General features: G+C 47.5%; 1 protein-coding gene across 1 annotated transcript in view; it reads left to right on the forward strand.

Annotated features, from left to right (window-relative positions):
• Positions 1 to 27,268, forward strand: part of MARCHF11 (membrane associated ring-CH-type finger 11) — a 313,378-nt gene extending 286,110 nt beyond the window's left edge. Inside the window, exon 5 of the mRNA XM_063922952.1 lies at positions 26,759 to 27,268. Within this exon, the coding sequence (XP_063779022.1) occupies positions 26,759 to 27,084 (326 nt within the window). The 3' untranslated portion in view covers positions 27,085 to 27,268. The remainder of the gene's footprint in view (positions 1 to 26,758) is intronic.
• Positions 27,269 to 27,697: the final 429 nt, after the last annotated feature.

Raw genomic sequence — 27,697 nt, forward strand, 5'->3', positions numbered from 1 at the left:
AAGACTGGCAGGTGGGAGCTCGATTACGTTATTTCAGTCACATTTGGGCAACATCTTGCCAGGGTCCCTGGGTCACAGACCTTATCACCCAGGGATACAGACTGGAGTTTCAGGAACTCCCACCTCACAGATTATTAAAATCAGGCTTACCAGCTTCTCCGGAAACAAGTACGACTTTACAGGCAACAATTCAAAAACTGGTACAGACTCAGGTCATTGTCCCAGTTCCACTTCAACAACACAACTGTTTGTGATACCGAAACCGGACTGTTCGGTAAGGCCCATTTTAAACCTCAAATCACTGAACCCATATTTAAGGGTGTTCAAGATGGAGTCTCTGAGAGCGGTGATCTCAGATCTGGAGGAGGGGGAATTCCTGGTGTCTGTGGATATCAAGGATGCGTACCTTCATATTCCGATTTGGTTGCCTCATCAGGCTTATCTACGGTTTGCACTAAAGCACTGTCAGTACCAGTTTCAAGCCATGCCATTTTGCCTCTCCACGGCACCGAGGGTATTCACCAAGGTAATGGCAGAGATGATGTTTCTCCTCCGCAAACAGGGTGTGAACATAATACCGTACCTGGATGACCTGCTGATAAAAGTGCCTTCCATTGAGAGGTTGTTGGACAGCATTGCCCTCTCAACCCGAATACTTCAGGATCACGGATGGATTCTGAACCTACCAAAATCCCACCTGGAACCAACACGGAGGCTTCCGTTCCTGGGGATGATACTGGATACGGAGGAACAGAAGGTATTCCTTCCATTGGAAAAGGCATTGGTAATCCAGTCGATGGTGCGGGATGTTCTAAACCAGCCCGGATATCAGTGCATTTATGCATTCGCCTTCTGGGAAAGATGGTCACCTCTTACGAGGCTCTGCAGTACGGAAGGTTTCATGCAAGGCCCTTCCAGCTGGATCTGCTGGACAAATGGTCCGGATCGCATCTTCACATGCACCAGAGAATCCGTCTGTCGCCAAAAGCCAGGATTTCTCTTCTGGCTTCAGATTTCTCACCTGACCGAGGGTCGAAGGTTCGGTATTCAAAATTGAATTCTGCTAACCACAGACGCAAGCCTCAGAGGTTGGGGAGCGGTCACCCAGGGGGAACAGTTCCAAGGAAAATGGTCAAGTCAGGAAGCCATTCTTCCAACCAACATTCTGGAACTCAGGCCATATACAACGCCCTTCTACAGGCATTGCATCTTCTTTAAGATCAAGCCATTCAGGTTCAGTCGGATAATGTGATGGCAGTAACGTACATAAATCGACAGGGCGTAACGAAGAGCAGAGCAGCAGTGTCAGAGGTAACAAGAATTCTCCTCTAGGCAGGAAGACATGCGGTGGTGCTGTCGGCAATCTTCATTCCGAAAGTAGACAACTGGGAAGCAGACTTCCTCAGCAGACACGACCTCCACCCGGGAGAGTGGGGCCTTCACCCGCAGGTGTTCAAGTCCTTAACACGTCGGTGGGGAATTCCACAAATAGACATGTCTTCTCATCTCGTCGCAGGATGGAGGTTTGGAATTCAGAACTGGATTCTGTTAACCACAGATGCAAGCCTCAGCCGTTGGGGAACAGTCACTCAGGGGGTGCAGTTTCAGGGAAGATGGTCAAGTCAGGAAGTCATCCTTCCAATCAACATTCTCAAGGCCATATACAACGCCCTTCTGCAGGCCTCACATCTTTTTCAAGATCGGGCAATTCAGGTTCAGTTGGACAATGTGACGGCAGTAACGTACATAAACCGACAGGGCGGAACGAAAGGCAGAGCAGCAATGTCAGAGGTGTCAAGAATTCTCCTCTGGGCAGAAAGAAACGCTGTGGCGTTGTTAGCGGTCTTCATTCCGGGAGTAGACAACTAGGAAGCAGACTTCCTCAGCAGACATGACCTGCACCCGGGGGGGTGGGGCCTTCACTCGGAAGTGTTCAGGTGCTTGTCAAATCGATGGGGATATTCACAGATCGACATGATGGCCTCTCGTCTCAACAAAAAGCTAAAGCGGTATTGTTCTAGGTCAAGGGACCCGCAAGCAGTGGCGGTGGACGCTCTGGTGACTCCATGGGTCTACCAGATGGTTTACGTGTTTCCACCTCTTCCACTGATCCTAAGAATTCTCAAAAGAATAAAAAGGGAAAAGGTTCAAGCAATTTTCATTGCTCCGGATTGGCCAAGAAGGGCCTGGTACGCGGATCTACTGGAGATGCTCCTAGAGGACCCGTGGCCTCCACCTCTTCGAGAGGATCTTCTACAACAAGGGCCGTTCGTCTATCAAGACTTACCACGGCTACGTTTGACGGCATGGAAGTTGAGCGTCCAATTTTAGCCCGGAGTGGCATTCCGGACAAGGTTATTCAAACCCTGATCCAAGCCAGGAAAGGAGTAACGTCTAAACATTACCACCGTATTTGGAAAAAATATGTCTCGTGGTGTAAAAACAGGAAATTTCCTGCAGTGGAATTTCAGCTGGGATGTTTTCTCCTTTTTCTACAGTCGGGTGTGGATGTGGGCCTACGTTTAGGCTCCTTGAAGGTCCAGATTTCGGCCTTATCCATTTTCTTCCAGAAACAATTGGCTTCCCTCCCTGAGGTACAGACGTTCTTGAAGGGAGTTCTGCACATCCAACCACCCTTTGTGCCTCCCACGGCACCTTGGGATCTTAACGTGGTGTTGCAGTTCCTACAATCGGAATGGTTTGAGCCTTTACAGGAGGTTGACGTAAAGTTTCTTACGTGGAAGACAATTACACTGTTGGCCTTAGCTTCTGCAAGGCATGTGTCGGAACTGGGGGTGTTGTCTCACAAAAGCCCCTATTTGATTTTTCATGAAGATAGAGCTGAACTCGGAACTCGTCAGCAATTTCTTCCTAAGGTAGTCTCTGCGTTTCATATCAACAAACCTATTGTGGTTCCGGTGCTTAGGTGCTTACTGACAACTCGCTGTTTGTTCTCTATGATCCCAAGAAGATTGGGTGTCCTGCTAGAAAGCAGTCTATTGCTCGATGGATCATGCTTACTATCCAGCATGCGTATTCATCGGCAGGATTGCCGGTTTCTAAAGTACAGGCCCACTCTACTAGGTCGGTGGGTTCTTCTTGGGCGGCTTCCCGGTGTGTCTCGGCTTTACAGCTCTGCCGAGCAGCTACTTGGTTGGGTTCGAATACGTTTGCTAAGTTCTACAAGTTCGATACTTTGGCCTCTGAGGACCTTCAGTTTGGTCAATCAGTTCTGCAGGAACCTCAGCACTCTCCCACCCGGTTTGGGAGCTTTGGTACATCCCCATGGTACTAATGTGGACCCAGGTATCCTCTAGAACATAAGAGAAACTAGGATTTTAATTACCCACCGGTAAATCCTTTTCTCGTACTCCGTAGAGGATACTGGGGCCCGCCCAGTGCTTCGTTTTTCCTGCACTGTTACTTTGTTAAGTAATGTTGTTTATTCAGCTGTTGCTGTTCCTGTGTAAGTTTGGTTAGCATGGCTTTCCTCTTGTTTGTGTGTGCTGGTTCGAATCTCACCACTGTTCTGTAACATCCTTCCTCAGGATATGTCCATCTACTCGGGCACAGTTTCTAGTCTGGTAGGAGGGGCATAGAGGGAGGAGCCAGTGCACACTATTGATTTCTTAAGGTGCCCAAGGCTCCTAGTGGACCCCTCTATACCCCATGGTTCTAATGTGGACCCCAGTATCCTCTACGGACTATGAGAATAGGATTTACCGATAGGTAATTAAAATCCTATTTTTTCAGTACATAAATGAATGAATTAATAAATTTGCCAGGTGCATTAATATACTTTTGGCATTCACACAATACTTTTATGGCATTTTCAATGTTTCACCATAAGAAACTATTAGGCTATTGACGAAACTATTAGGCTATTTAGTTTCTTACTACTAGGCTATTGACGAATGGCAAAAAATGCCATACATGGCACGACCTGACAGTCCTGCCATTCACCTCACTCGTATGATTTGTGATGTCACGCTCAGCATGGCCTTTATTGGCTGCTCACTTGGCCTTGATATCTGTGCTGCAGGGAACTTGGCGCGCTCAGTAGTCGACATGTGACTGTTGTGATTGTACGTCATTTGTGATTTCCTTTTTCATATTCTAATCCCTTCTTACTATGTCGAGCAAAATATGAAAGTGGTCGGATGAACATGGATTCACGTGTATAACGGAATGTGATGGAAGTCAGCGTCCTCAATGCATGATTTGCAATGCCAAATTGAGCAATTTTAGTCTAGCACCGGCAACACTAAGGGAACACTTCCTAAAACTTCCTAAAAATATGTATCTCTATGTTTTGAATTTGAAAAAAGACAAAACATTTTATTTTTCCAACTATGAAGGGTTCGGTGAATGCACGTATGAAACGTGCAGGGTTCAGTACCTCCAACAAGGTTAAGAACCACTTCTCTATATACAGTATTTATATACGTAATGATACAAATAATTTATAGGTTTTGTTGTATTAGCACTTTACAAAAAGCATTAATTTATAAACATTTGTAAGTGATTAGTATACGTATAAAAGTCAAATGAATTACGCCGCATGAATTTAAAATAGGAACTAGGTGCTCAAACATTTATCTCTGAGACATAATTTAATGTTTGAGAGAGATCTCTATTCATCTTCACTTGCACTTATCAGCAAGAAATTTCTAACACCTATTCAGACTTTGGGGCATAACTAATAGGTTCTGAGTTTGCCAGAGGTGCGGGATGCGGGTCGATCTTGGGGGTATTTTTAAAGCGGAAATCATTATAAGGCAAAACCATGTCTTGTAAATGATTGCCGCTTCAAAAAACAACAGTCTGACATCGGCCGGCATCCAGCACCTCCAGCAAACTCGGACCCTGTTACATAGGCCCCTTTATGTGAATGTTCCGCAGTGTGGGATTTCCTTGCTACAAAGCTTTGTTACTCTTCAGGAGGGGAATACCTTCTAAGCTGACTCTTGCAGCTAACCATCTTGGGCTGTCCATGCATGGCTTTGAATTGACTTCTGTGGACGTTACTTATTAATATCTAGAGACCCTGCATTGTGTCGCATTTGGGCATTTTGATATTTGTGGACATAACCGCCTATGCTTTTATATTGAACTTTTATATTACTCTAAACTTAAAGTCTTATTAATAAACCAGCTACACTGCTATTTTGTGATAAGCATACATGGCATATTCTCTGAGATATTGATCTCTCTATACAATTTATGTTCCGCTCCTATTATTGTGCTCAATATTTTATTGCTTTATTTTTATTGATATAATTATCAATAATTCATGTGCTGTTTGTCTTATTAAAAAGCACAATTGAGATATAAAGTGCTGACTTTAAGTAGAAGGTTTTTTTTTCTTTATGTAGGTTTAACTCTGCATCAAGTCATGTGCAGTATCTTTATTCATCTATCCTCGTATGTTTTCAAGCCCATTCACCCTTTTCTATCCATTCTTCTACATCCAAGGCCTCTTCTCTATCCCCTGTTCTCTTTTTGTCCTTTATAAAGGACTCTGTATCTACCTTCCTTTCATTCTGGGCCTGAGTCTCGCACAATGCTGATGTTCATGTAATTCAGCGATTATTTCAACTGTACATGTGTGAAAAGTTCAGAAAACCCCTTCAATGCATGTGCTACACAGAGAGTGGCAAGCATAGGAGGGCGTGGTCAGATACAGAACATATCATATGGCTGGCGCAGTGACGTCCCAACGCGTTTCATCCGTTGTCTTTTTTTTTAGTACATGTGTTTTCTCTAACGTCCTAAGTGGATGCTGGGGACTCCGTAAGGACCATGGGGAATAGCGGCTCCGCAGGAGACTGGGCACATCTAAAGAAAGCTTTAGGACTATCTGGTGTGCACTGGCTCCTCCCCCCATGACCCTCCTCCAAGCCTCAGTTAGATCTCTGTGCCCGAACGAGAAGGGTGCACACTAGGGGCTCTCCTGAGCTTCTTAGTGAAAGTTTTAGTTTAGGTTTTTTATTTTCAGTGAGACCTGCTGGCAACAGGCTCACTGCATCGAGGGACTAAGGGGAGAAGAAGCGAACTCACCTGCGTGCAGAGTGGATTGGGCTTCTTAGGCTACTGGACATTAGCTCCAGAGGGACGATCACAGGCCCAGCTTGGATGGGTCCCAGAGCCGCGCCGCCGGCCCCCTTACAGAGCCAGAAGGCAGAAGAGGTCCGGAAAATCGGCGGCAGAAGACGTCCTGTCTTCAACAAGGTAGCGCACAGCACTGCAGCTGTGCGCCATTGCTCTCAGCACACTTCACACTTCGGTCACTGAGGGTGCAGGGCGCTGGGGGGGGGGCGCCCTGAGACGCAATAAAAACACCTTGGATGGCAAAAAATGCATCACATATAGCTCCTGGGCTATATGGATGCATTTAACCCCTGCCAGAATACATAGAAAAATGGGAGATAGGCTCCGCCCCCTTATCGGCGGCCTTATCTCCTCAGCACACTGGCGCCATTTTCCCTCACAGCTCCGTTGGAGGGAAGCTCCCTGGCTCTCCCCTGCAGTCACTACACTACAGAAAGGGTTAAAAAAGAGAGGGGGGCACAAATTAGGCGCAGTATTAACTATACAGCAGCTATAAGGGGAAAACCACTTATATAAGGTTATCCCTGTATATATATAGCGCTCTGGTGTGTGCTGGCAAACTCTCCCTCTGTCTCCCCAAAGGGCTAGTGGGGTCCTGTCCTCTATCAGAGCATTCCCTGTGTGTGTGCTGTATGTCGGTACTTTTGTGTCGACATGTATGAGGAGAAAAATGATGTGGAGACGGAGCAGATTGCCTGTAATAGTGATGTCACCCCCTAGGGGGTCGACACCTGAGTGGATGAACTGTTGGAAGGAATTACGTGACAGTGTCAGCTCTGTATAAAAGACAGTGGTTGACATGAGACAGCCGGCTACTCAGCTTGTGCCTGTCCAGACGTCTCATAGGCCGTCAGGGGCTCTAAAGCGCCCGTTACCTCAGATGGCAGATATAGACGCCGACACGGATACTGACTCCAGTGTCGACGGTGAAGAGACGAATGTGACTTCCAGTAGGGCCACACGTTACATGATTGAGGCAATGAAAAATGTTTTACACATTTCTGATAATACGAGTACCACCAAAAAAAGGGGTATTATGTTCGGTGAGGAAAAACTACCTGTAGTTTTCCTGAATCTGAGAAATTAAATGAGGTGTGTGATGATGCGTGGGTTTCCCCCGATAACAACTGATAATTTCTAAAATGTTATTGGCATTATATCCTTTCCCGCCAGAGGTTAGGGTGCGTTGGGAAACACCCCCTAGGGTAGATAAAGCGCTCACACGCTTGTAAGGGCTCTACCTTCGCCTGAGATGGCCGCCCTTAAGGATCCTGCTGATAAAAAGCAGGAGGGTATCCTAAAAGGTATTCACACACATACTGGTGTTATACTGCGACCAGCAATCGCCTCAGCCTGGATGTGCAGTGCTGGGTTGGCGTGGTCGGATTCCCTGACTGAAAATATTGATACCCTAGATAGGGACAGTATATTTTTGCCTATAGAGCATTTAAAAGATGCATTTCTATATATGCGTGATGCACAGCGGAATATTTGCCGACTGGCATCAAGTCTAAGCGCGTTGTCCATTTCTACCAGTAGAGGGTTATGGACACGTCAGTGGTCAGGTGATGCGTATTCCAAACGGCATTTGGAAGTATTGCTTTATTAAGGGGAGGAGTTATTTGGGGTCGGTCTTTCAGACCTGGTGGCCACGGCAACAGCTGGGAATTCCACGTTTGTACCCCAGGTCGCCTCTCAACATGAGAAGACGCCGTATTATCAGGCGCAGTCTTTTCATGGACAAGCGGGCAAAAGGTTCCTCATGTCTGCCCCGTGACAGAGGGAGAGGAAAAAGGCTGCAGAAATCAGCCAGTTCCCAGGAACAGAAACCCTCTCCCGCCTCTGCCAAGCCCTCAGTATACGCTGGGGCTTTACAAGCAGAATCAGGCACGGTGGGGGGCCCGTCTCAATGAATTTCAGCGCGCAGTGGGCTCACTCGCAAGTAGACCCCTGGATCCTTTAGGTGATATCTCAGGGGTACAAATTAGAATTCGAGACGTCTCCCCCTCGCCGTTTCCTAAAGTCGGCTTTACTGATGTCTCCTTCTGACAGGGAGACAGTTTTGGAAGCCATTCACAAGCTGTATTCCCAGCAGGTGATAATCAAGATACCCCTCCTGCAACAGGGAACGGGGTATTATTCCACACTGTTGTGGTACCGAAGCCGGACGGCTCGGTGAGACCGATTCTAAATCTAAAATCTTTGAACACTTACATACAGAGGTTCAAATTCAAGATTGAGTCACTCAGAGCAGTGATTGCGAACCTGGAAGAAGGGGACTACATGATGTCTCGGGACATCAAGGATGCTTACCTTCATGTCAAAATTTACCCTTCTCACCAAGGGTACCTCAGGTTTATGGTACAGAACTGTCACTATCAGTTCAGACGCTGCCGTATGGATGGTCCACGGCACCCCGGGTCTTTACCAAGGTAATGGCCGAAATAATGATATTCCTTCGAAGGAAGTGAATTTTAGTTATCCCTTACTTGGACAATTCCCTGATAAGGGTAAGATCCAGGGAACAGTTGGAGGTCGGTGTAGCACTATCTCAGGTAGTGTTGCGGCAGCACGATTGGATTCTCAATATTCCAAAATCGCACCTGGTTCCGACGACGTGTCTTCTAGGGATGATCCTGGACACAGTCCAGAAAAAGGTGTTTCTCCCGGAGGAGAAAGCCAGGGAGTTATCCGAGCTAGTCAGGAACCTCCTAAAAACGAGCCAAGTCTCAGTGCATCAATGCACAAGGGTTCTGGGTAAAATGGTGGCTTCCTACGAAGCAATCCCATTCGGCAGATTCCACGCAAGAACTTTCCAGTGGGACCTGCTGGACAAATGGTCCGGGTCGCATCTTCAGATGCATCAGCGGATAACCCTGTCACCAAGGACAAGGGTGTCCCTCCTGTGGTGGTTGCAGAGTGCTCATCTTCTAGAGGGCCGCAGATTAGGCATTCAGGACTGGGTCCTGGTGACCACGGATGCCAGCCTGCGAGGCTGGGGAGCAGTCACACAGGGAAGGAATATCCAGGGCTTATGGTCAAGCCTGGAGACATCACTTCACATAAATATCCTGAAGCTAAGGGACATTTACAATGCTCTAAGCTTAGCAAGACCTCTGCTTCAAGGTCAGCCGGTGTTGATCCAGTCGGACAACATCACGGCAGTCACCCACGTAAACAGACAGGGTGGCACAAGAAGCAGGAGGGCAATGGCAGAAGTTGCAAGGATTCTTCGCTGGGCGGAAAATCATGTGATAGCACTGTCAGCAGTATTCATTCCGGGAGTGGACAACTGGGAAGCAGACTTCCTCAGCACGACCTCCACCCGGGAGAGTGGGGACTTCACCCAGAAGTCTTCCACATGATTAAAAACTCGACAGGTATTGCACCAGGTCCAGGGACCCTCAGGCAATAAGCTGTAGACGCTCTGGTAACACCGTGGGTGTACCAGTCAGGGTATGTGTTCCCTCCTCTGCCTCTCATACCCAAGGTACTGAGATTGATAAGATGGAGAGGAGTAAGCACTATATTCGTGGTTCCGGATTGGCCAAGAAGGACTTGGTAACCGGAACTTCAAGAGATGCTCACGGAGGATCCGTGGCCTCTACCTCTAAGAAGGGACCTGCTCCAGCAAGGACCCTGTCTGTTCCAAGACTTACCGCGGCTGCGTTTGACGGCATGGCGGTTGAACGCCGGATCCTGAAGGAAAAAAGGCATTCCGGATGAAGTCATCCCTATCCTGATCAAAGCCAGGAAGGATGTAACCGCAAAAACATTATCACCGCAATTGGCGAAAATATGTTGCGTTGTGCGAGGCCAGTAAGGCCCGACGGAGGAAATTCAACTGGGTCGATTCCTACATTTCCTGCAAACAGGAGTGTCTATGGGCCTGAAATTGGGGTCCATTAAGGTTCAAATTTCGGCCCTGTCAATTTTCTTCCAAAAAGAACTAGCTTCAGTCCCTGAAGTTTAGACGTTTGTAAAAGGGGTACTGCATATACAGCCTCCTTTTGTGCCTCCAGTTGCACTTTGGGATCTCAATGTAGTTTTGGGTTCCAAAAGTCACATTGGTTTGAACCACTTAAATCTGTGGAGTTAAAATATCTCACATGAAAAGTGGTCATGCTGTTGGCCCTGGCCTGGGCCAGGCGCGTGTCAGAATTGGCGGCTTTATCCTGAAAAAGCCCTTATCTGATTTTCCATTCGGACAGGGCGGAATTGAGGACTCGTCCTCAGTTTCTCCCCAAGGTGGTTTCAGCGTTTCACCTGAACCAACCTATTTGTGGTGCCTGCGGCTACTAGGGACTTGGAGGCCTCCAAGTTGCTAGACGTTGTCAGGGCCCTGAAAATATATGTTTCCAGGACGGCTGGAGTCAGGAAATCTGCCTCGCTGTTTATCCTGTATGCACCCAACAAGCTGGGTGCTCCTGCTTCTAAGCAGACTATTGCTCGTTGGATTTGGATATTGCTGCAGAGTCATCCGCACTCTCCCGCCCGTTTGGGAGCTTGGGTATAATCCCCATGGTCCTTACGGAGTCCCCAGCATCCACTTAGGACGTTAGAGAAAATAAGAATTTACTTACCGATAATTCTATTTCTCATAGTCCGTAGTGGATGCTGGGCGCCCATCCCAAGTGCGGATTGTCTGCAATACTTGTACATAGTTATTGTTACAAAAATCGGGTTATTATTGTTGTGAGCCATCTTTCAGAGGCTCCTCTGTTATCATGCTGTTAACTGGGTTCAGATCACAGGTTATACGGTGTGATGGGTGTGGCTGGTATGAGTCTTACCCGGGATTAAAAATCCTTCCTTATTGTGTACGCTCGTCCGGGCACAGTGTCCTAACTGAGGCTTGGAGGAGGGTCATGGGGGGAGGAGCCAGTGCACACCAGATAGTCCTAAAGCTTTCTTTAGATGTGCCCAGTCTCCTGCGGAGCCGCTATTCCCCATGGTCCTTACGGAGTCCCCAGCATCCATTACGGACTATGAGAAATAGAATTATCGGTAAGTAAATTCTTATTTTTTCTATCATTATCTAATAAATGTAGACCCTAATGTGTTTTGAAGTATACTTGCATAACCAGGGTCATTCATCATGGACAGCATTAAGCAGAATAATGGATTTACCTCAGCACTTGTATGCTCACATCAGATCATTTACCCAGTATACATGCACATCCACCATACAGGCTTGCCAGCATACATTCAGGGTGTTTATGTATATAATAGCAATCACTGCCATTTTGCTTGAATAAAAGGTTCTGCAATCAATTATTTCCTTTTCAGAGCTCAGTAAAACTAATCTTTCAATTTGAAAATGTTCAAATAATGTATAAAGATACTTGATTCATACTTACTGTATTTAGTACTTGGTACTGAGAAACTGGCTGAAATGAATGCCATCAGCATAAAAAACACATTGTCAATGATTACAAATAATTAAGATGAAGCCCGGAAAAGGCAACGTGTGACATTTATTGACATTTCAACAGCAGTTCATACATCATTAAATCTCCTAGATTATCTTTATTAATTGCAAAGCAAGCTGACCAAATATTCATCATGAGAAGGGCACGAGTTACTGCAGGCCATTCATGTAGTGATTCACATTTAATGCTGAGAGTCAATAAATAGCTATAGCCAAAGGAAATAAAGACAACACTGTCTAGCAAGAGGATTCCCTCATTGTTCTATACATTAACAACACTTTCAAAAGAACGCAAAATAATACCATTTATTTTGTCACTCAACATTTAATATTAAACAACAAGTATATTGTTTTTTATTACAAGATTATGTACGTATGAATTGTAAATGTGTATCATAGTCCACCTCTAGATCTAAATGGGTTTAAAGGCCTGAAGGCCATCTTACTATAAATAATGACAAAGACCCAAAAATATACAGAGAAAAGACATAAATATAAATATACCGAAGGGGTGTGGTGTGAGTTGCCGGCGCTTGGGATCCCTGCGCCCAGCATACCGGTGCCGGGATCCTGAATGCCGGAAGCATGGTAAGCACAAAAGAGCCCCTTGCGGGTATTATGTAAAGTGAAACAATATTACAGTGTTCCTGATACTAGGGGGATTTTCCTAATTCCGTAGAGGTTTACGCGTACCATATTACATGAACGGAATATTGCAATATGTGTCTTTTCGCAAAATGTATTGCACATTATAAAAACGGGAAGCAGTTAGCTTCCCGACAGATGGGATCCTGGCAGTCAATATACCGACACCTGGATTCCAAGGGAGGACGCAATGCCGACGTCTACATACCGACGCCTCTCGGGATGCCAGCATCACATTACCGACAGCCAGCATCCCAATCGTCCTCACAGTGGGACTTGTTGGCATCCTGCTGCGCGCCGTTAGGTTTAGGCAGGAGAAGGGAGGTTAGGGTGCAGGGATGGAAAGGTTTAGGGCTATGGACCGTGGAGGGAGGGTTAGGTTTAGGCACTTAAAAGGGGAGCTTAGGTGTAGGCAGCGGAGAAGGAAAGGTTAGGGTTAAGCACCAAGCAGGAAGAGTTAGGGTTACACACCATCGGGGAGGGTTAGGGTAGCAAAAAGGTAAGGGTTAGGGGGATTAACGGCGTTCTGTCGGTATTCTGATGGACAGGATACCGCTATTGGTATACTGACAGCCGGCATCCTGTCCATCGGCAAATCATACTGAACCCATAAAAACATATATAGCAATTTAAAAACACAGCAGTCGAAAACATTACAGAAGATAAAATAGAGGGGGTCCCAGCTGCCTATCATATGGTTGGTCATTTTTTGCCAAATGTAATAGGAACTGGCAATTTCCGGGTAATCAGACACAGTCCTGCGACATAACAAAGTCCATTTTGTAGGTCCAGGCTATTTGCATAGGAACCTAAACAGAAAAGGAGTGCTGCCAAATACATGGATATTTATATTAAATAACCTTCACCTTTTGGCAGTGTGGCGACAAGTACTTTTTTCAAAATTACCATGCAGGTAGCCTGGAGCTATGGACTGTGTTATGCAGCTTAGTGTGTGTTGAACAAAAAGTTCACAGGACTTTTTACTTTGTGAACTCTGTGGGCGGTATTCAATTCTTTCCACCCCCTTCCACATCCGTTCTGTTTCTGCTGACGGGCGTGGTATCATCATTTCAGGCACCCAACCCTTTACGCAGCTATACCTGATGACTATGGTTGCGATATGAGCGATAACGGGGATTACTTTAGAACGGAGATTGGGTGTGATATATCATTTGAATACCGCCACATATGTTCTATTGAACAAGTGATTGAACCTATCAACAGCTAGTGGGTGGCGGTATCCTCCCAAAGAACATGCTATCATTATTTTTCAAGGTGCATACAGCTCTAAGCACAGGGGTCACATGATCAGCTGCACTGAGATTCCTCATTCTGAGCCTGTTGCGTTCTGTGGAAAACTGAAGTTGCTGATCGACCTAGAACAAAAATAAACTAAGTTAATACGATGTGAAATTATTATTTTTTTTAACATTATATCACATGAATTGCTGGTACTGGGACAGATGGTAACATACTAGCAACATTAAAAGGACTTTCTGCAATGAGTATTATCTCAAGGGATGCTGTGTTATCTTATGCAACTGGGGAGCAGCCTAATAACTGCATAAAAATGCAAGGTACATCTTCCTATTGTTTCCTTGGATAGCGCACAGAATGGAGTAGACTGTTGAATCAAGTAATATAAAGAACAGAAAACAAGCTAATTGTATAGTCCGGCCATGAGAGCCAATGTTACTACAGTAGGTGGCAATCATTTGTTCCCTAGAACAAATAATTTGCAGGACGTAGGGGGGTAATTCAGAGTTGATTGCTGCAGCAAATTTGTTAGCAGTTGGGCAAAACCATGTGCATTGCAGGGGGGCAGATATAACATTTGCAGAGAGAGTTATACCCCTTCACACCAGCAGCTTTGAACACGGGTTATTGGCACATGAGCGCGCATAACCTATGTTCCTGTGCGGTGTGAAAGGTACCAGGGGCAAAATTCCCAGGTTGAGTGATGCGGCATTTCAACCCTGCTAGCGAACTCATGTTCAACCCGGTTCGCTGTGCGGTGTGAACGGGAGCCGAGTCAGAGCAACCCGTTTCCCGTTCACAGTGTGTGGACGGGCGGCGCTATGAGATCATGTGATCTCGCAGCACCGTCACCGCCGACATCACCAACCCGGCAATATGCCGGGTTGCAGTCTGCGGTGTGAAAGGGGTACTGAGGCGTGTCGCACACTGGGAGCTCCCATGTCAGGCTCCTGGGTGTGACCCACCTCAGACGGTGTGAAAATGGTATTAGTTTTGGGTGTGTTATATTGTTTCTGTGCAGGGTAAATACTGGCTGCTTTATTTTTACACTGCAATTTAGATTTCAATTTGAACACACCCCACCCAACTCTAGCTCTCTCTGCACATGTTATATCTCCCCCCCCCCCCCCTCCCTTGCAGTGCAACAGCTAGTGGGTAGTATAGCTGGTACGCTATACTATAATGGTTGCTCTGAAGAACTGTAGTCTGTCACTGCCTCAATATAATTGATAAGTGGACGCCTTTTCACCATGGTCTTGTAATTATCATTGCCTACCATTGAGAGAAATTTAAATTGGGACGTGTCAATCCCAGAAATTGAGATCTCTATAGGGCTTTTGACATGTAGTGAGTAATTAAGTAAGCTTGTGCCTGTTTGTGACTGTAAGCTGTAAGTAGGCAATTAAAATTGCCATTATGTATAAGCATGATTCCAACTAACCAATAAATACACCACTGGAGGTCAGTGCTAAGGCCATTAATGAGGTCAGTTTCATAGTAAGTAGGTTAATAGACAAGTAGAGGTTATCAAAGCCCTCCAAGTATGACATAACGGACCAATATGCCATGTATTGGAGTACTTGAGTACTACCGACCTTATGAGCCTCATGTCTATTCTGCCTTCTGTCAAATTAGAAAATTAGTATGCTGAGTATTAAGGGGGGTACTGACGGGAGAGATGTGTGCTAAGCGATCTTAACACAGACCGCTCAGCACACATCTAGTCAGATTGCTTAGATTTTAAACACAGATCTCCGTGTATACCCCCCTTTAGCCAATCCTTAATAAAACTTTGAAGACGACAAATTGAGAACTGGGCTGATTTAACCAGATAAGTGACAGTGCCAGTTATTATGTTTTTTGCCAAGCCTTGAATTCATAAATGATTCTGAGTTACTCAGACCTAGTATACGGCTGAAAGGACAGTGTTTGAGTGGCAGTGAATGCATGAAGAGATGGCTAGGTGTGGCATGATATTGTTCCTCCCTGCAGGGAGGAAATACTTCTCTCTGTGATGTAAGCCATGTAGGGTGAGAGCTTGTTGCAGGGGAGGTTTCCCCATAGCTGGAGCCGGGCCCTGTAGCAGCCGCACCCTCTGCACCTATGGTAGCTATGGCCTTGTTGGTATGGAATTCACTATTTACATTGAAAATTGTCTAAATAGAGCTGTCTGTATTTTTTTATGTGAAAGAGGTAGCTGATCCAACCTTAGATTAAGGGATCTGCCAACTCTATCTACCCTGGAAAAGTGCTGATGCCAGTGCATTGACTGTAACTTGTAATATATGGTGGCCCATTTATCACCAGGTTTTAGCTAATTAAAACTTGTTGTGTATGATAAATGGTGCTCCAGCCAATCAGCTCCAAACTGTCATGTGTTTGACATGTGTTTGAGTTTTAAATAGCTAACACTCGTTAATAAATGGGCCCCTTAAAGTGGAAAGAACTTCTGGAGTTACTATTGCACACAAAGGCCAGACCAGGTCGGTGCTGGTTTCCGTTATGTAGGGAGACCCCACGCTGTGTATCCCGCTGTGTGCTGGTTATTGGAAAATAGGGGGGCCCACAAAATAAAAGGCTTAGAGGCCTTTGACTGGTAAATTATTTTGGAGGGGAGCCCACAAACTAAAAATAAAATTAAAATGTAGCCCTTTTAACAATATTTATTAGAAAATGAAGCCTGCACAAATCATAGTGATCTGTGCAGTGCTTCACATAACCTTCCCTGCCACCAGCCGTTCAATTAGTAGGGCAGGTTTGCCGCTGGCTTTGAAGCATGTTCACTGGCGTATCTATAATGGGTGCAGTGTGTGCAGTGCACACGGGCCCCTGGGTCCAGAGGGGCCCCACACTGCACACACTGCACCCGTTTCTTCTATACTGACCTTTCCGGAGTCCATCGGCGACTATGTGTGGGCCCCCTCCTCTCCCGTAGCCGTCACCGCTGCTAGCGCACTGAGCATTAGAGACTCTGGCACAGTGCCAGAGTCTACAGCGCATGCGCAGGACTCCGGAAAAATGGCGCAGCAGCCATTTTTCGGAGTCCTGTGCATGCGCTGTAGACTCTGGCACTGTGCCAGAGTCTCAGCGCTGAGAGCGCTAGCAGCGGCGGTGACGCCTCCTCTCTAGAGACACCCCTGACAGCAGAGCACCCCTTTCAGATACAGCTGACAGAGCACCCTGCCTGGACTGATACAGCAGAGCACCCCTTTCAGATACAGCTGACAGAGCACCCATGCCAGACAACACAGTACTGAGATGGACACGTCCGTCCAGCACACTCTCGACAACAGGAGTTGATCACTGGGGACCTTTTTATAAAGTCCAAAACCCGCGAGAGTCAGACAGCGTGATGATGGCGTTCAGCCTCGATTTTGGATCTGAGTAAGGCGTGAAGTCCCGAGCTGGACTCGGATTCCAAAGTACAGGTGGGTCTGATTCTTGGAGAACCAGACACGCTCATCTCTTTTTAAAACCGACAGAAAAACACAGATAAAACAAATCTGCCCATTAGTAAATGTACCCCCTAGAGAGGTGGAGCAGGGTGATCATCTGCACAGTTCTTTGTAGTGCTTAAAATAAAGGTAGAATAAATTTGAATGAAAACAGTCCCCCACAAATATAAATAAAAGGTTGCCAGTACATTAGCTCACAGCCAAGGCTGGCAGCGGCAAATGCCAGGGGTCAGACAGCTTATTATTTCTGGGCAACAGCACCCATGTGCTCGTCTGATAATAACTGCTGTATGTTATGATCTTTTATATCCTTGATATTTTGTATTCATTTCTTTGAATACAAAATATACATCTTATTCTAAAAAAAACTTAAGTGTCCGTCTATGACCATGTTTGAATATACAGATACGTCCTTATTCATTTAGCCTCAACACACCATACAGCGTGAGATGCTTGGTGTGAGTGTGCCACCAGGTCCTGTGCAACTCTGCTAACGTCGGGGGCACACGAGGAGACAGTGCTGATTAATTTGATATTTCTCTAACGTCCTAAGTGGATGCTGGGGACTCCGTAAGGAGATAGCGGCTCCGCAGGAGACTGGGCACATCTAAAAGAAAGCTTTAGGACTATCTGGTGTGCACTGGCTCCTCCCCCTATGACCCTCCTCCAAGCCTAAGTTAGATCTCTGTGCCCGAACGAGAAGGGTGCACACTAGGGGCTCTCCTGAGCTTCTTAGTGAAAGTTTTAGTTTAGGTTTTTTATTTTCAGTGAGACCTGCTGGCAACAGGCTCACTGCATCGAGGGACTAAGGGGAGAAGAAGCGAACTCACCTGCGTGCAGAGTGGATTGGGCTTCTTAGGCTACTGGACATTAGCTCCAGAGGGACGATCACAGGCCCAGCTTGGATGGGTCCCAGAGCCGCGCTGCCGGCCCCCTTACAGAGCCAGAAGGCAGAAGAGGTCCGGAAAATCGGCGGCAGAAGACGTCCTGTCTTCAACAAGGTAGCGCACAGCACTGCAGCTGTGCGCCATTGCTCTCAGCACACTTCACACTTCGGTCACTGAGGGTGCAGGGCGCTGGGTGGGGGCGCCCTGAGACGCATAAAAACACCTTGGATGGCAAAAAAAATGCATCACATATAGCTCCTGGGCTATATGGATGCATTTAACCCCTGCCAAAATACAAATACATAAAAAAACGGGGGATAAGGCCGCCGATAAGGGGGCGGAGCCTATCTCCTCAGCACACTGGCGCCATTTTCCCTCACAGCTCCGTTGGAGGGAAGCTCCCTGTCTCTCCCCTGCAGTCACTACACTACAGAAAGGGTTAAAAAAGAGAGGGGGGCACTAATTAGGCGCAGTATTAACTATACAGCAGCTATAAGGGGAAAAACACTTATATAAGGTTATCCCTGTATATATATAGCGCTCTGGTGTGTGCTGGCAAACTCTCCCTCTGTCTCCCCAAAGGGCTAGTGGGGTCCTGTCCTCTATCAGAGCATTCCCTGTGTGTGTGCTGTATGTCGGTACTTTTGTGTCGACATGTATGAGGAGAAAAATGATGTGGAGACGGAGCAGATTGCCTGTAATAGTGATGTCACCCCCTAGGGGGTCGACACCTGTGTGGATGAACTGTTGGAAGGAATTACGTGACAGTGTCAGCTCTGTATAAAAGACAGTGGTTGACATGAGACAGCCGGCTACTCAGCTTGTGCCTGTCCAGGCGTCTCATAGGCCGTCATGGGCGCTAAAGCGCCCGTTACCTCAGATGGCAGATATAGACGCCAACACGGATACTGACTCCAGTGTCGAAGGTGAAGAGACGAATGTGACTTCCAGTAGGGCCACACGTTACATGTTTGAGGCAATGAAAAATGTTTTACACATTTCTGATAATACGAGTACCACCAAAAAAAGGGGTATTACCGTATATACTCGAGTATAAGTCGACCCGAATATAAGCCGAGGCACCTAATTCTACCACAAAAACCTGGGAAAACTTATTGACTCGAGTATAAGCCTAGGGTGGGAAATGCAGCTCTAGCCGTACACAGCCCTCAGTGCCAGATATGCCCTCATAGTGCCAGATATGCCCCCACAGTGCTGCCAGATATGCCCCCACAGTGCTGCCAGATATGCCCCCACAGTGCTGCCAGATATGCCCCCACAGTGCTGCCAGATATGCCCCCACAGTGCTGCCAGTTATGCCCCCACAGTGCTGCCAGTTATGCCCCCACAGTGCTGCCAGATATGCCCCCACAGTGCTGCCAGATATGCCCCCACAGTGCTGCCAGATATGCCCCCACAGTGCTGCCAGATATGCCCCCACAGTGCTGCCAGTTATGCCCCCACAGTGCTGCCAGTTATGCCCCCACAGTGCTGCCAGATATGCCCCCACAGTGCTGCCAGATATGCCCCCACAGTGCTGCCAGATATGCCCCCACAGTGCTGCCAGATATGCCCCCACAGTGCTGCCAGATATGCCCCCACAGTGCTGCCAGATATGCCCCCACAGTGCTGCCAGTTATGCCCCCACAGTGCTGCCAGTTATGCCCCCACAGTGCTGCCAGATATGCCCCCACAGTGCTGCCAGATATGCCCCCACAGTGCTGCCAGATATGCCCCCACAGTGCTGCCAGATATGCCCCCACAGTGCTGCCAGTTATGCCCCCACAGTGCTGCCAGATATGCCCCCACAGTGCTGCCAGATATGCCCCCACAGTGCTGCCAGATATGCCCCCACAGTGCTGCCAGTTATGCCCCCACAGTGCTGCCAGATATGCCCCCACAGTGCTGCCAGATATGCCCCCACAGTGCTGCCAGTTATGCCCCCACAGTGCTGCCAGATATGCCCCCACAGTGCTGCCAGATATGCCCCCACAGTGCTGCCAGATACGTTCCCTCCCCAAGTGCCAGGTATGCCCCACAGTGCTGTTACTTACCCCTCCGTCGATCCCGCGCTGTCTTCTGGAGGGACACGAAGCACACAGCGTGCGCGGCTCTCCTGTGTCCCTCCTGCATCTTCGGCGGCCGCGGCGGGTCTATTATAGGAAGTGCCGGTTCGTGATCAGAGGTCACGAACGGGTATTTCCTGTAATAGAACCGCCGCTGCTGCCGCCGGAGATGCAGGAGGGACACAGGAGCGCCGCGCGCTGTGCGCTCCATGTCCCTCCTTCACACTGCTCTGCCTCTGCCTGCACTGACTCGAGTATAAGCCGAGGTGGCTTTTTCAGCACAAAAAAAAGTGCTGAAAAAGTCGGCTTATACTCGAGTATATACGGTATGTTCGGTGAGGAAAAACTACCTGTAGTTTTCCTGAATCTGAGAAATTAAATGAGGTGTGTGATGATGCGTGGGTTTCCCCCGATAACAACTGATAATTTCTAAATGTTATTGGCATTATATCCTTTCCCGCCAGAGGTTAGGGTGCGTTGGGAAACACCCCCTAGGGTGGATAAAGCGCTCACACGCTTGTAAGGGCTCTACCTTCGCCTGAGATGGCCGCCCTTAAGGATCCTGCTGATAGAAAGCAGGAGGGTATCCTAAAAGGTATTTACACACATACTGGTGTTATACTGCGACCAGCAATCGCCTCAGCCTGAATGTGCAGTGCTGGGTTGGCGTGGTCGGATTCCCTGACTGAAAATATTGATACCCTAGATAGGGACAGTATATTTTTGCCTATAGAGCATTTAAAAGATGCATTTCTATATATGCGTGATGCACAGCGGAATAATTGCCGACTGGCATCAAGTCTAAACGCGTTGTCCATTTCTACCAGTAGAGGGTTATGGACACGTCAGTGGTCAGGTGATGCGTATTCCAAACGGCATTTGGAAGTATTGCTTTATTAAGAGTTATTTGGGGTCGGTCTTTCAGACCTGGTGGCCACGGCAACAGCTGGGAATTCCACGTTTGTACCCCAGGTCGCCTCTCAACATGAGAAGACGCCGTATTATCAGGCGCAGTCTTTTCGTGGACAAGCGGGCAAAAGGTTCCTCATTTCTGCCCCGTGACAGAGGGAGAGGAAAAAAGGCTGCAGAAATCAGCCAGTTCCCAGGAACAGAAACCCTCTCCCGCCTCTGCCAAGCCCTCAGTATACGCTGGGGCTTTACAAGCAGAATCAGGCACGGTGGGGGGCCCGTCTCAATGAATTTCAGCGCGCAGTGGGCTCACTCGCAAGTAGACCCCTGGATCCTTCAGGTGATATCTCAGGGGTACAAATTAGAATTCGAGACGTCTCCCCCTCGCCGTTTCCTAAAGTCGGCTTTACCGATGTCTCCTTCTGACAGGGAGACAGTTTTGGAAGCCATTCACAAGCTGTATTCCCAGCAGGTGATAATCAAGATACCCCTCCTGCAACAGGGAACGGGGTATTATTCCACACTGTTGTGGTACCGAAGCCAGACGGCTCGGTGAGACCGATTCTAAATCTAAAATCTTTGAACACTTACATACAGAGGTTCAAATTCAAGATTGAGTCACTCAGAGCAGTGATTGCGAACCTGGAAGAAGGGGACTACATGATGTCTCGGGACATCAAGGATGCTTACCTTCATGTCAAAATTTACCCTTCTCACCAAGGGTACCTCAGGTTTATGGTACAGAACTGTCACTATCAGTTCAGACGCTGCCGTATGGATGGTCCACGGCACCCCGGGTCTTTACCAAGGTAATGGCCGAAATAATGATATTCCTTCGAAGGAAGTGAATTTTAGTTATCCCTTACTTGGACAATTCCCTGATAAGGGTAAGATCCAGGGAACAGTTGGAGGTCGGTGGAGCACTATCTCAGGTAGTGTTGCGGCAGCACGATTGGATTCTCAATATTCCAAAATCGCACCTGGTTCCAACGACGTGTCTTCTGTTCCTAGGGATGATCCTGGACACAGTCCAGAAAAAGGTGTTTCTCCCGGAGGAGAAAGCCAGGGAGTTATCCGAGCTAGTCAGGAACCTCCTAAAACCGAGCCAAGTCTCAGTGCATCAATGCACAAGGGTTCTGAGTAAAATGGTGGCTTCCTACGAAGCAATCCCATTCGGCAGATTCCACGCAAGAACTTTCCAGTGGGAGCTGCTGGACAATTGGTCCGGGTCGCATCTTCAGATGCATCAGCGGATAACCCTGTCACCAAGGACAAGGGTGTCCCTCCTGTGGTGGTTGCAGAGTGCTCATCTTCTAGAGGGCCCCAGATTAGGCATTCAGGACTGGGTCCTGGTGACCACGGATGCCAGCCTGCGAGGCTGGGGAGCAGTCACACAGGGAAGGAATATCCAGGGCTTATGGTCAAGCCTGGAGACATCACTTCACATAAATATCCTGAAGCTAAGGGACATTTACAATGCTCTAAGCTTAGCAAGACCTCTGCTTCAAGGTCAGCCGGTGTTGATCCAGTCGGACAACATCACGGCAGTCACCCACGTAAGCAGACAGGGTGGCACAAGAAGCAGGAGGGCAATGGCAGAAACTGCAAGGATTCTTCGCTGGGCGGAAAATCATGTGATAGCACTGTCAGCAGTATTCATTCCGGGAGTGGACAACTGGGAAGCAGACTTCCTCAGCACGACCTCCACCCGGAAGAGTGGGGACTTCACCCAGAAGTCTTCCACATGATTAAAAACTCGACAGGTATTGCGCCAGGTCCAGGGACCCTCAGGCAATAAGCTGTAGACGCTCTGGTAACACCGTGGGTGTACCAGTCAGGGTATGTGTTCCCTCCTCTGCCTCTCATACCCAAGGTACTGAGATTGATAAGATGGAGAGGAGTAAACACTATATTCGTGGTTCCGGATTGGCCAAGAAGGACTTGGTAACCGGAACTTCAAGAGATGCTCACGGAGGATCCGTGGCCTCTACTTCTAAGAAGGGACCTGCTCCAGCAAGGACCCTGTCTGTTCCAAGACTTACCGCGGCTGCGTTTGACGGCATGGCGGTTGAACGCCGGATCCTGAAGGAAAAAAGGCATTCCGGATGAAGTCATCCCTATCCTGATCAAAGCCAGGAAGGATGTAACCGCAAAAACATTATCACCGCAATTGGCGAAAATATGTTGCGTGGTGCGAGGCCAGTAAGGCCCGACGGAGGAAATTCAACTGGGTCGATTCCTACATTTCCTGCAAACAGGAGTGTCTATGGGCCTGAAATTGGGGTCCATTAAGGTTCAAATTTCGGCCCTGTCAATTTTCTTCCAAAAAAGAACTAGCTTCAGTCCCTGAAGTTCAGACGTTTGTAAAAGGGGTACTGCATATACAGCCTCCTTTTGTGCCTCCAGTGGCACTTTGGGATCTCAATGTAGTTTTGGGTTCCAAAAGTCACATTGGTTTGAACCACTTAAATCTGTGGAGTTAAAATATCTCACATGAAAAGTGGTCATGCTGTTGGCCCTGGCCTGGGCCAGGCGCGTGTCAGAATTGGCGGCTTTATCCTGAAAAAGCCCTTATCTGATTTTCCATTCGGACAGGGCGGAATTGAGGACTCGTCCTCAGTTTCTCCCCAAGGTGTTTTCAGCGTTTCACCTGAACCAACCTATTTGTGGTGCCTGCGGCTACTAGGGACTTGGAGGCCTCCAAGTTGCTAGACGTTGTCAGTGCCCTGAAAATATATGTTTCCAGGACGGCTGGAGTCAGGAAATCTGCCTCGCTGTTTATCCTGTATGCACCCAACAAGCTGGGTGCTCCTGCTTCTAAGCAGACTATTGCTCGTTGGATTTGTAGTACAATTCAGCTTGCACATTCTGTGGCAGGCCTGCCACAGCCAAAAATCTGTAAATGCCCACTCCACAAGGAAGGTGGGCTCATCTTGGGCGGCTGCCCGAGGGGTCTCGGCTTTACAACTTTGCCGAGCAGCTACTTGGTCAGGAGCAAATACGTTTGTAAAATTCTACAAAATTGATATCCTGGCTGAGGAGGACCTGGAGTTCTCTAATTTGGTGCTGCAGAGTCATCCGCACTCTCCCGCCCGTTTGGGAGCTTGGGTATAATCCCCATGGTCCTTACGGAGTCCCCAGCATCCACTTAGGACGTTAGAGAAAATAAGAATTTACTTACCGATAATTCTATTTCTCATAGTCCGTAGTGGATGCTGGGCGCCCATCCCAAGTGCGGATTGTCTGCAATACTTGTACATAGTTATTGTTACAAAAATCGGGTTATTATTGTTGTGAGCCATCTTTCAGAGGCTCCTCTGTTATCATGCTGTTAACTGGGTTCAGATCACAGGTTATACGGTGTGATTGGTGTTGCTGGTATGAGTCTTACCCGGGATTCAAAATCCTTCCTTATTGTGTACGCTCGTCCGGGCACAGTATCCTAACTGAGGCTTGGAGGAGGGTCATAGGGGGAGGAGCCAGTGCACACCAGATAGTCCTAAAGCTTTCTTTTAGATGTGCCCAGTCTCCTGCGGAGCCGCTATCTCCTTACGGAGTCCCCAGCATCCACTACGGACTATGAGAAATAGAATTATCGGTAAGTAAATTCTTATTATGACACTTGTATATTGAGTGTGACTTAGTCTGTGGGGCTAATTTAGACCTGATCGGTACTGTGCGTGTTTACACAGCAGCGATCAGGCCTGAACTGCGCATGCACCAGCGCACGGCAGACAGCCGACGTCTGTCTTAGCCATGCAATCGCCTCTGCCTGATTGACAGGCAGAGGCACTCGCTGGGCGGAAGAGGGTGGGCCGGCTGCGTTTAGCCACCGTTTAGGGGGCACGGTCCGGGCAACGCAGGCATGCCCGGACCGTTGGGGGGGGGCGGGCGTGCCGCTGCAGCTGCGTGACGTCACATGCAGCCGCTGCGCCCCGGTCTGCGATGGGTAGCTCCCTGCCAGCGCGCAGGAGCTGCGCTGGCTGGGAGCTACTCATCCAGTACAAAAGCGCTTTTGTACTTGAGCGGGGGGGTCGGCCCAGACATGCGGAGCGGATTAGCCCTGTGCTGGGCGTCCCCCGCATGTCAGGGAAGCTGATCGTAGATGTGCTGAATTTAGCACATCTACGATCAGGTCTGAATCACCCCCTCTATACGGAGCAGAACCACAGGCATCACAAGGGGGGTGCAGGCCACTTCCAAGCATCACTCTCGGAGGGAGTGACACCAAAATGCCAGCTAGACCACAGTGAAAGGAGCCCGGTGCTGCAGTGTTACACTATCCTGCAGCAACAGGCACTGACAAAGAGTCGGCATTGCAGGCACAAGTCTCTGGGACAGCACAGCATCTCCGGGGATTCCAGCTAGGCCACGCTCCCTCCGTGATGTCAGCAGGGAACTCCTTTGATGCCACACCCATTTATCAGAGGTTACACACCTTTTTCATGTGCACGTGTCTTCGGCACGTGAGGAGATACTATTGGCCGCACCGCGTGTCATTAACCCCCGTGCCGCCACTGAGCAGAACAGAACATCACAATGCAATGGGACTAGGACGCACAAGACTGTGCTGAGTAATTTGATATATGACACTAGTATATTGTGTGTGGCAGGTGTGTGACTGAGTCTGTATGCAGAGCAGAACTTGAAAAAAGCAGTGGCTGCTCCATCATAGCACTTTGTGTACAGATTAAGGGGTCTATTTACTAAGCCTATCACTGGAGATAAAGTACCAGCCAATCGGCTACTAACTGCCATGCCACAGGCTGTGCTTGAAAAATGACAGGAGCCGATTGGCTGGTATTATCTCCAGCGACTATATCTCCATCCAAGACTTAGTAAATAGACCCCTATGGGCGGTATGTACTAACGCGAAATTGCAGGGTTTTACCACATTTCCCATATGTATCAAGACCTGACCACTCTGTTTCCAGTGTGGAGGGTAACGCCAGTAAAGGCTATCCCTATCGAAGCCTGTGGGTTTCTTACCGCATCGGTGCTGTCAGCACCCCCTGCGGCTGCCGAGATGGACTCCAGGGTCATAAACCCAGAAGTCCAGGGGTGGTAGCCATCGCGTAGGGTAGCTCTTATCAGGAGAGCTGCCCTTTGCGGTACTAATCGAATATGTTAGTACATACTGTATGTGATTAGTGTCGGCGCATTGTGTGGCAGGATGTCCCGCAGGAGATGGTACATCCCGCCCTCAGAGATTCTGATGAACACAGATATACAAGTGTCCTATATCACATTAATCAGCACAATCTCATCATGCGTCCTAGTCTCATTGCGTTGCGACTAACATTTATTTTTGGCAACAAAAGTAGCAACAAAGCCACCCGACAGTAGAAGATTCTCATGCGACCTGGCATGCAAAGAGGGGCTGTTTGGTGTGGCTGCAGCAAAGGGGTAAGAGGACATCTGTATGTCGTTTTTGGAAGTAAGACATATTTTGGGTCTTACACACTGTACCAGTAGAAGTAACTTTTGCTAGCTCTGTATATAATAGCAGTGAAACAGATGTCCACATAAGGGAAACATGAGTCCGCACTTTATTCCTTCATATTACCTACTGTATGTACTATGGGGGTAATTCCAAGTTGATCGCAGCAGGATTTTTGATAGCAATTGGGCAAAACCATGTGCACTGCAGGGGAGGCAGATATAACATGTGCAGAGAGAGTTAGATTTGGGTGGGGTGTGTTCAATCTGCAATCTAATTTGCAGTGTAAAAATAAAGCAGCCAGTATTTACCCTGCACAGAAATAAAATAACCCACCCAAATCTAACTCTCTCTGCACATGTTATATTTGCCTCCCCTGCAGTGCACATGGTTTTGCCCAATTGCTATCAAAAATCCTGCTGCAATCAACTTGGAATTACCCCCTATATTATTTCAACTATGGGGTTTTTTCAATTATCAGCGCTTTTAATTGTTTATTCGATAAAATCGAACACATTTTACAGACTTACTAAAATGTAACTTTCATGTGATTATAGGTTTAATTATCCATGAAGGAGCTGCTGTGTATAAGGTCTTCAGAAGATGGAGAGCAGTGAACTTGCATTGGGATGTGTTGAATTACGACAAAGCAACAGACATAGAGGAGAGCAGCCGTGCAGTGCCTTCAACCAGTAGGACATTGTGGCTACCCCTGACAGCATTGCGATCCAGGACCTTGGTTAATCCTACACAGTTAAGCTCTCCCCGATTGCAGTGTGGCTATTTACTGCTACATCTGTTCAACAGAATGAGACCTACTTCAGAGGACTCCATAGAGGACAATAATTCTGGTGAGGTTGTTATGAGAGTGACTTCAGTATAAGGAGGAAAATGGTTCTCAGTAAGGACGACTACAACATTCCCCCAGCTGTGGACAGTGTTTTTGAATGTTGGTGCAATGAACCCAAAGCACTTTTAAAGTATTTAAATATATAATAAAACATTTTTTAACTTTATTCTTTTTTATAGAAGCTGTTATATTAAAAATACAGTTTTCAGATTCTAAATATTTTTTGCGGTGGTATTTTTTATACAGTATAGCAATATGATTTACCCTAAGTTATGATAAGCACAAATAAAATTCATGTTACATTTGAGATATTTTAGATAGTATACGCTGGTGTCACAGGAACGGTATAATAAAACACCCATCAGCATATTACTTTGCTATAATTACACAGCAAAGTAATGACTGTGGGTCATATGTATCATCAGTTGATACAGGGTTATGAAGTATTTGCGCACCTTATGTGCTGCAGATACCGCACCCCCGGATGTATTATGGCCACAATGCGTGTACTTTACCTCTTTATCGGTGCCGCTATCTACAAGATAGCGTGCCAATGTGTCATTGATTTCGACTGTCATTGCCCAGCGCACAGCACTTCCCTGGCTGTCATTCTATGCCTAGTTTCAATGATGGAGGTAGTCGGGTG

This window comes from Pseudophryne corroboree, chromosome 5 (genome assembly GCF_028390025.1).
Source record: "Pseudophryne corroboree isolate aPseCor3 chromosome 5, aPseCor3.hap2, whole genome shotgun sequence".
Classification (NCBI taxonomy): Eukaryota; Metazoa; Chordata; class Amphibia; order Anura; family Myobatrachidae; genus Pseudophryne; species Pseudophryne corroboree.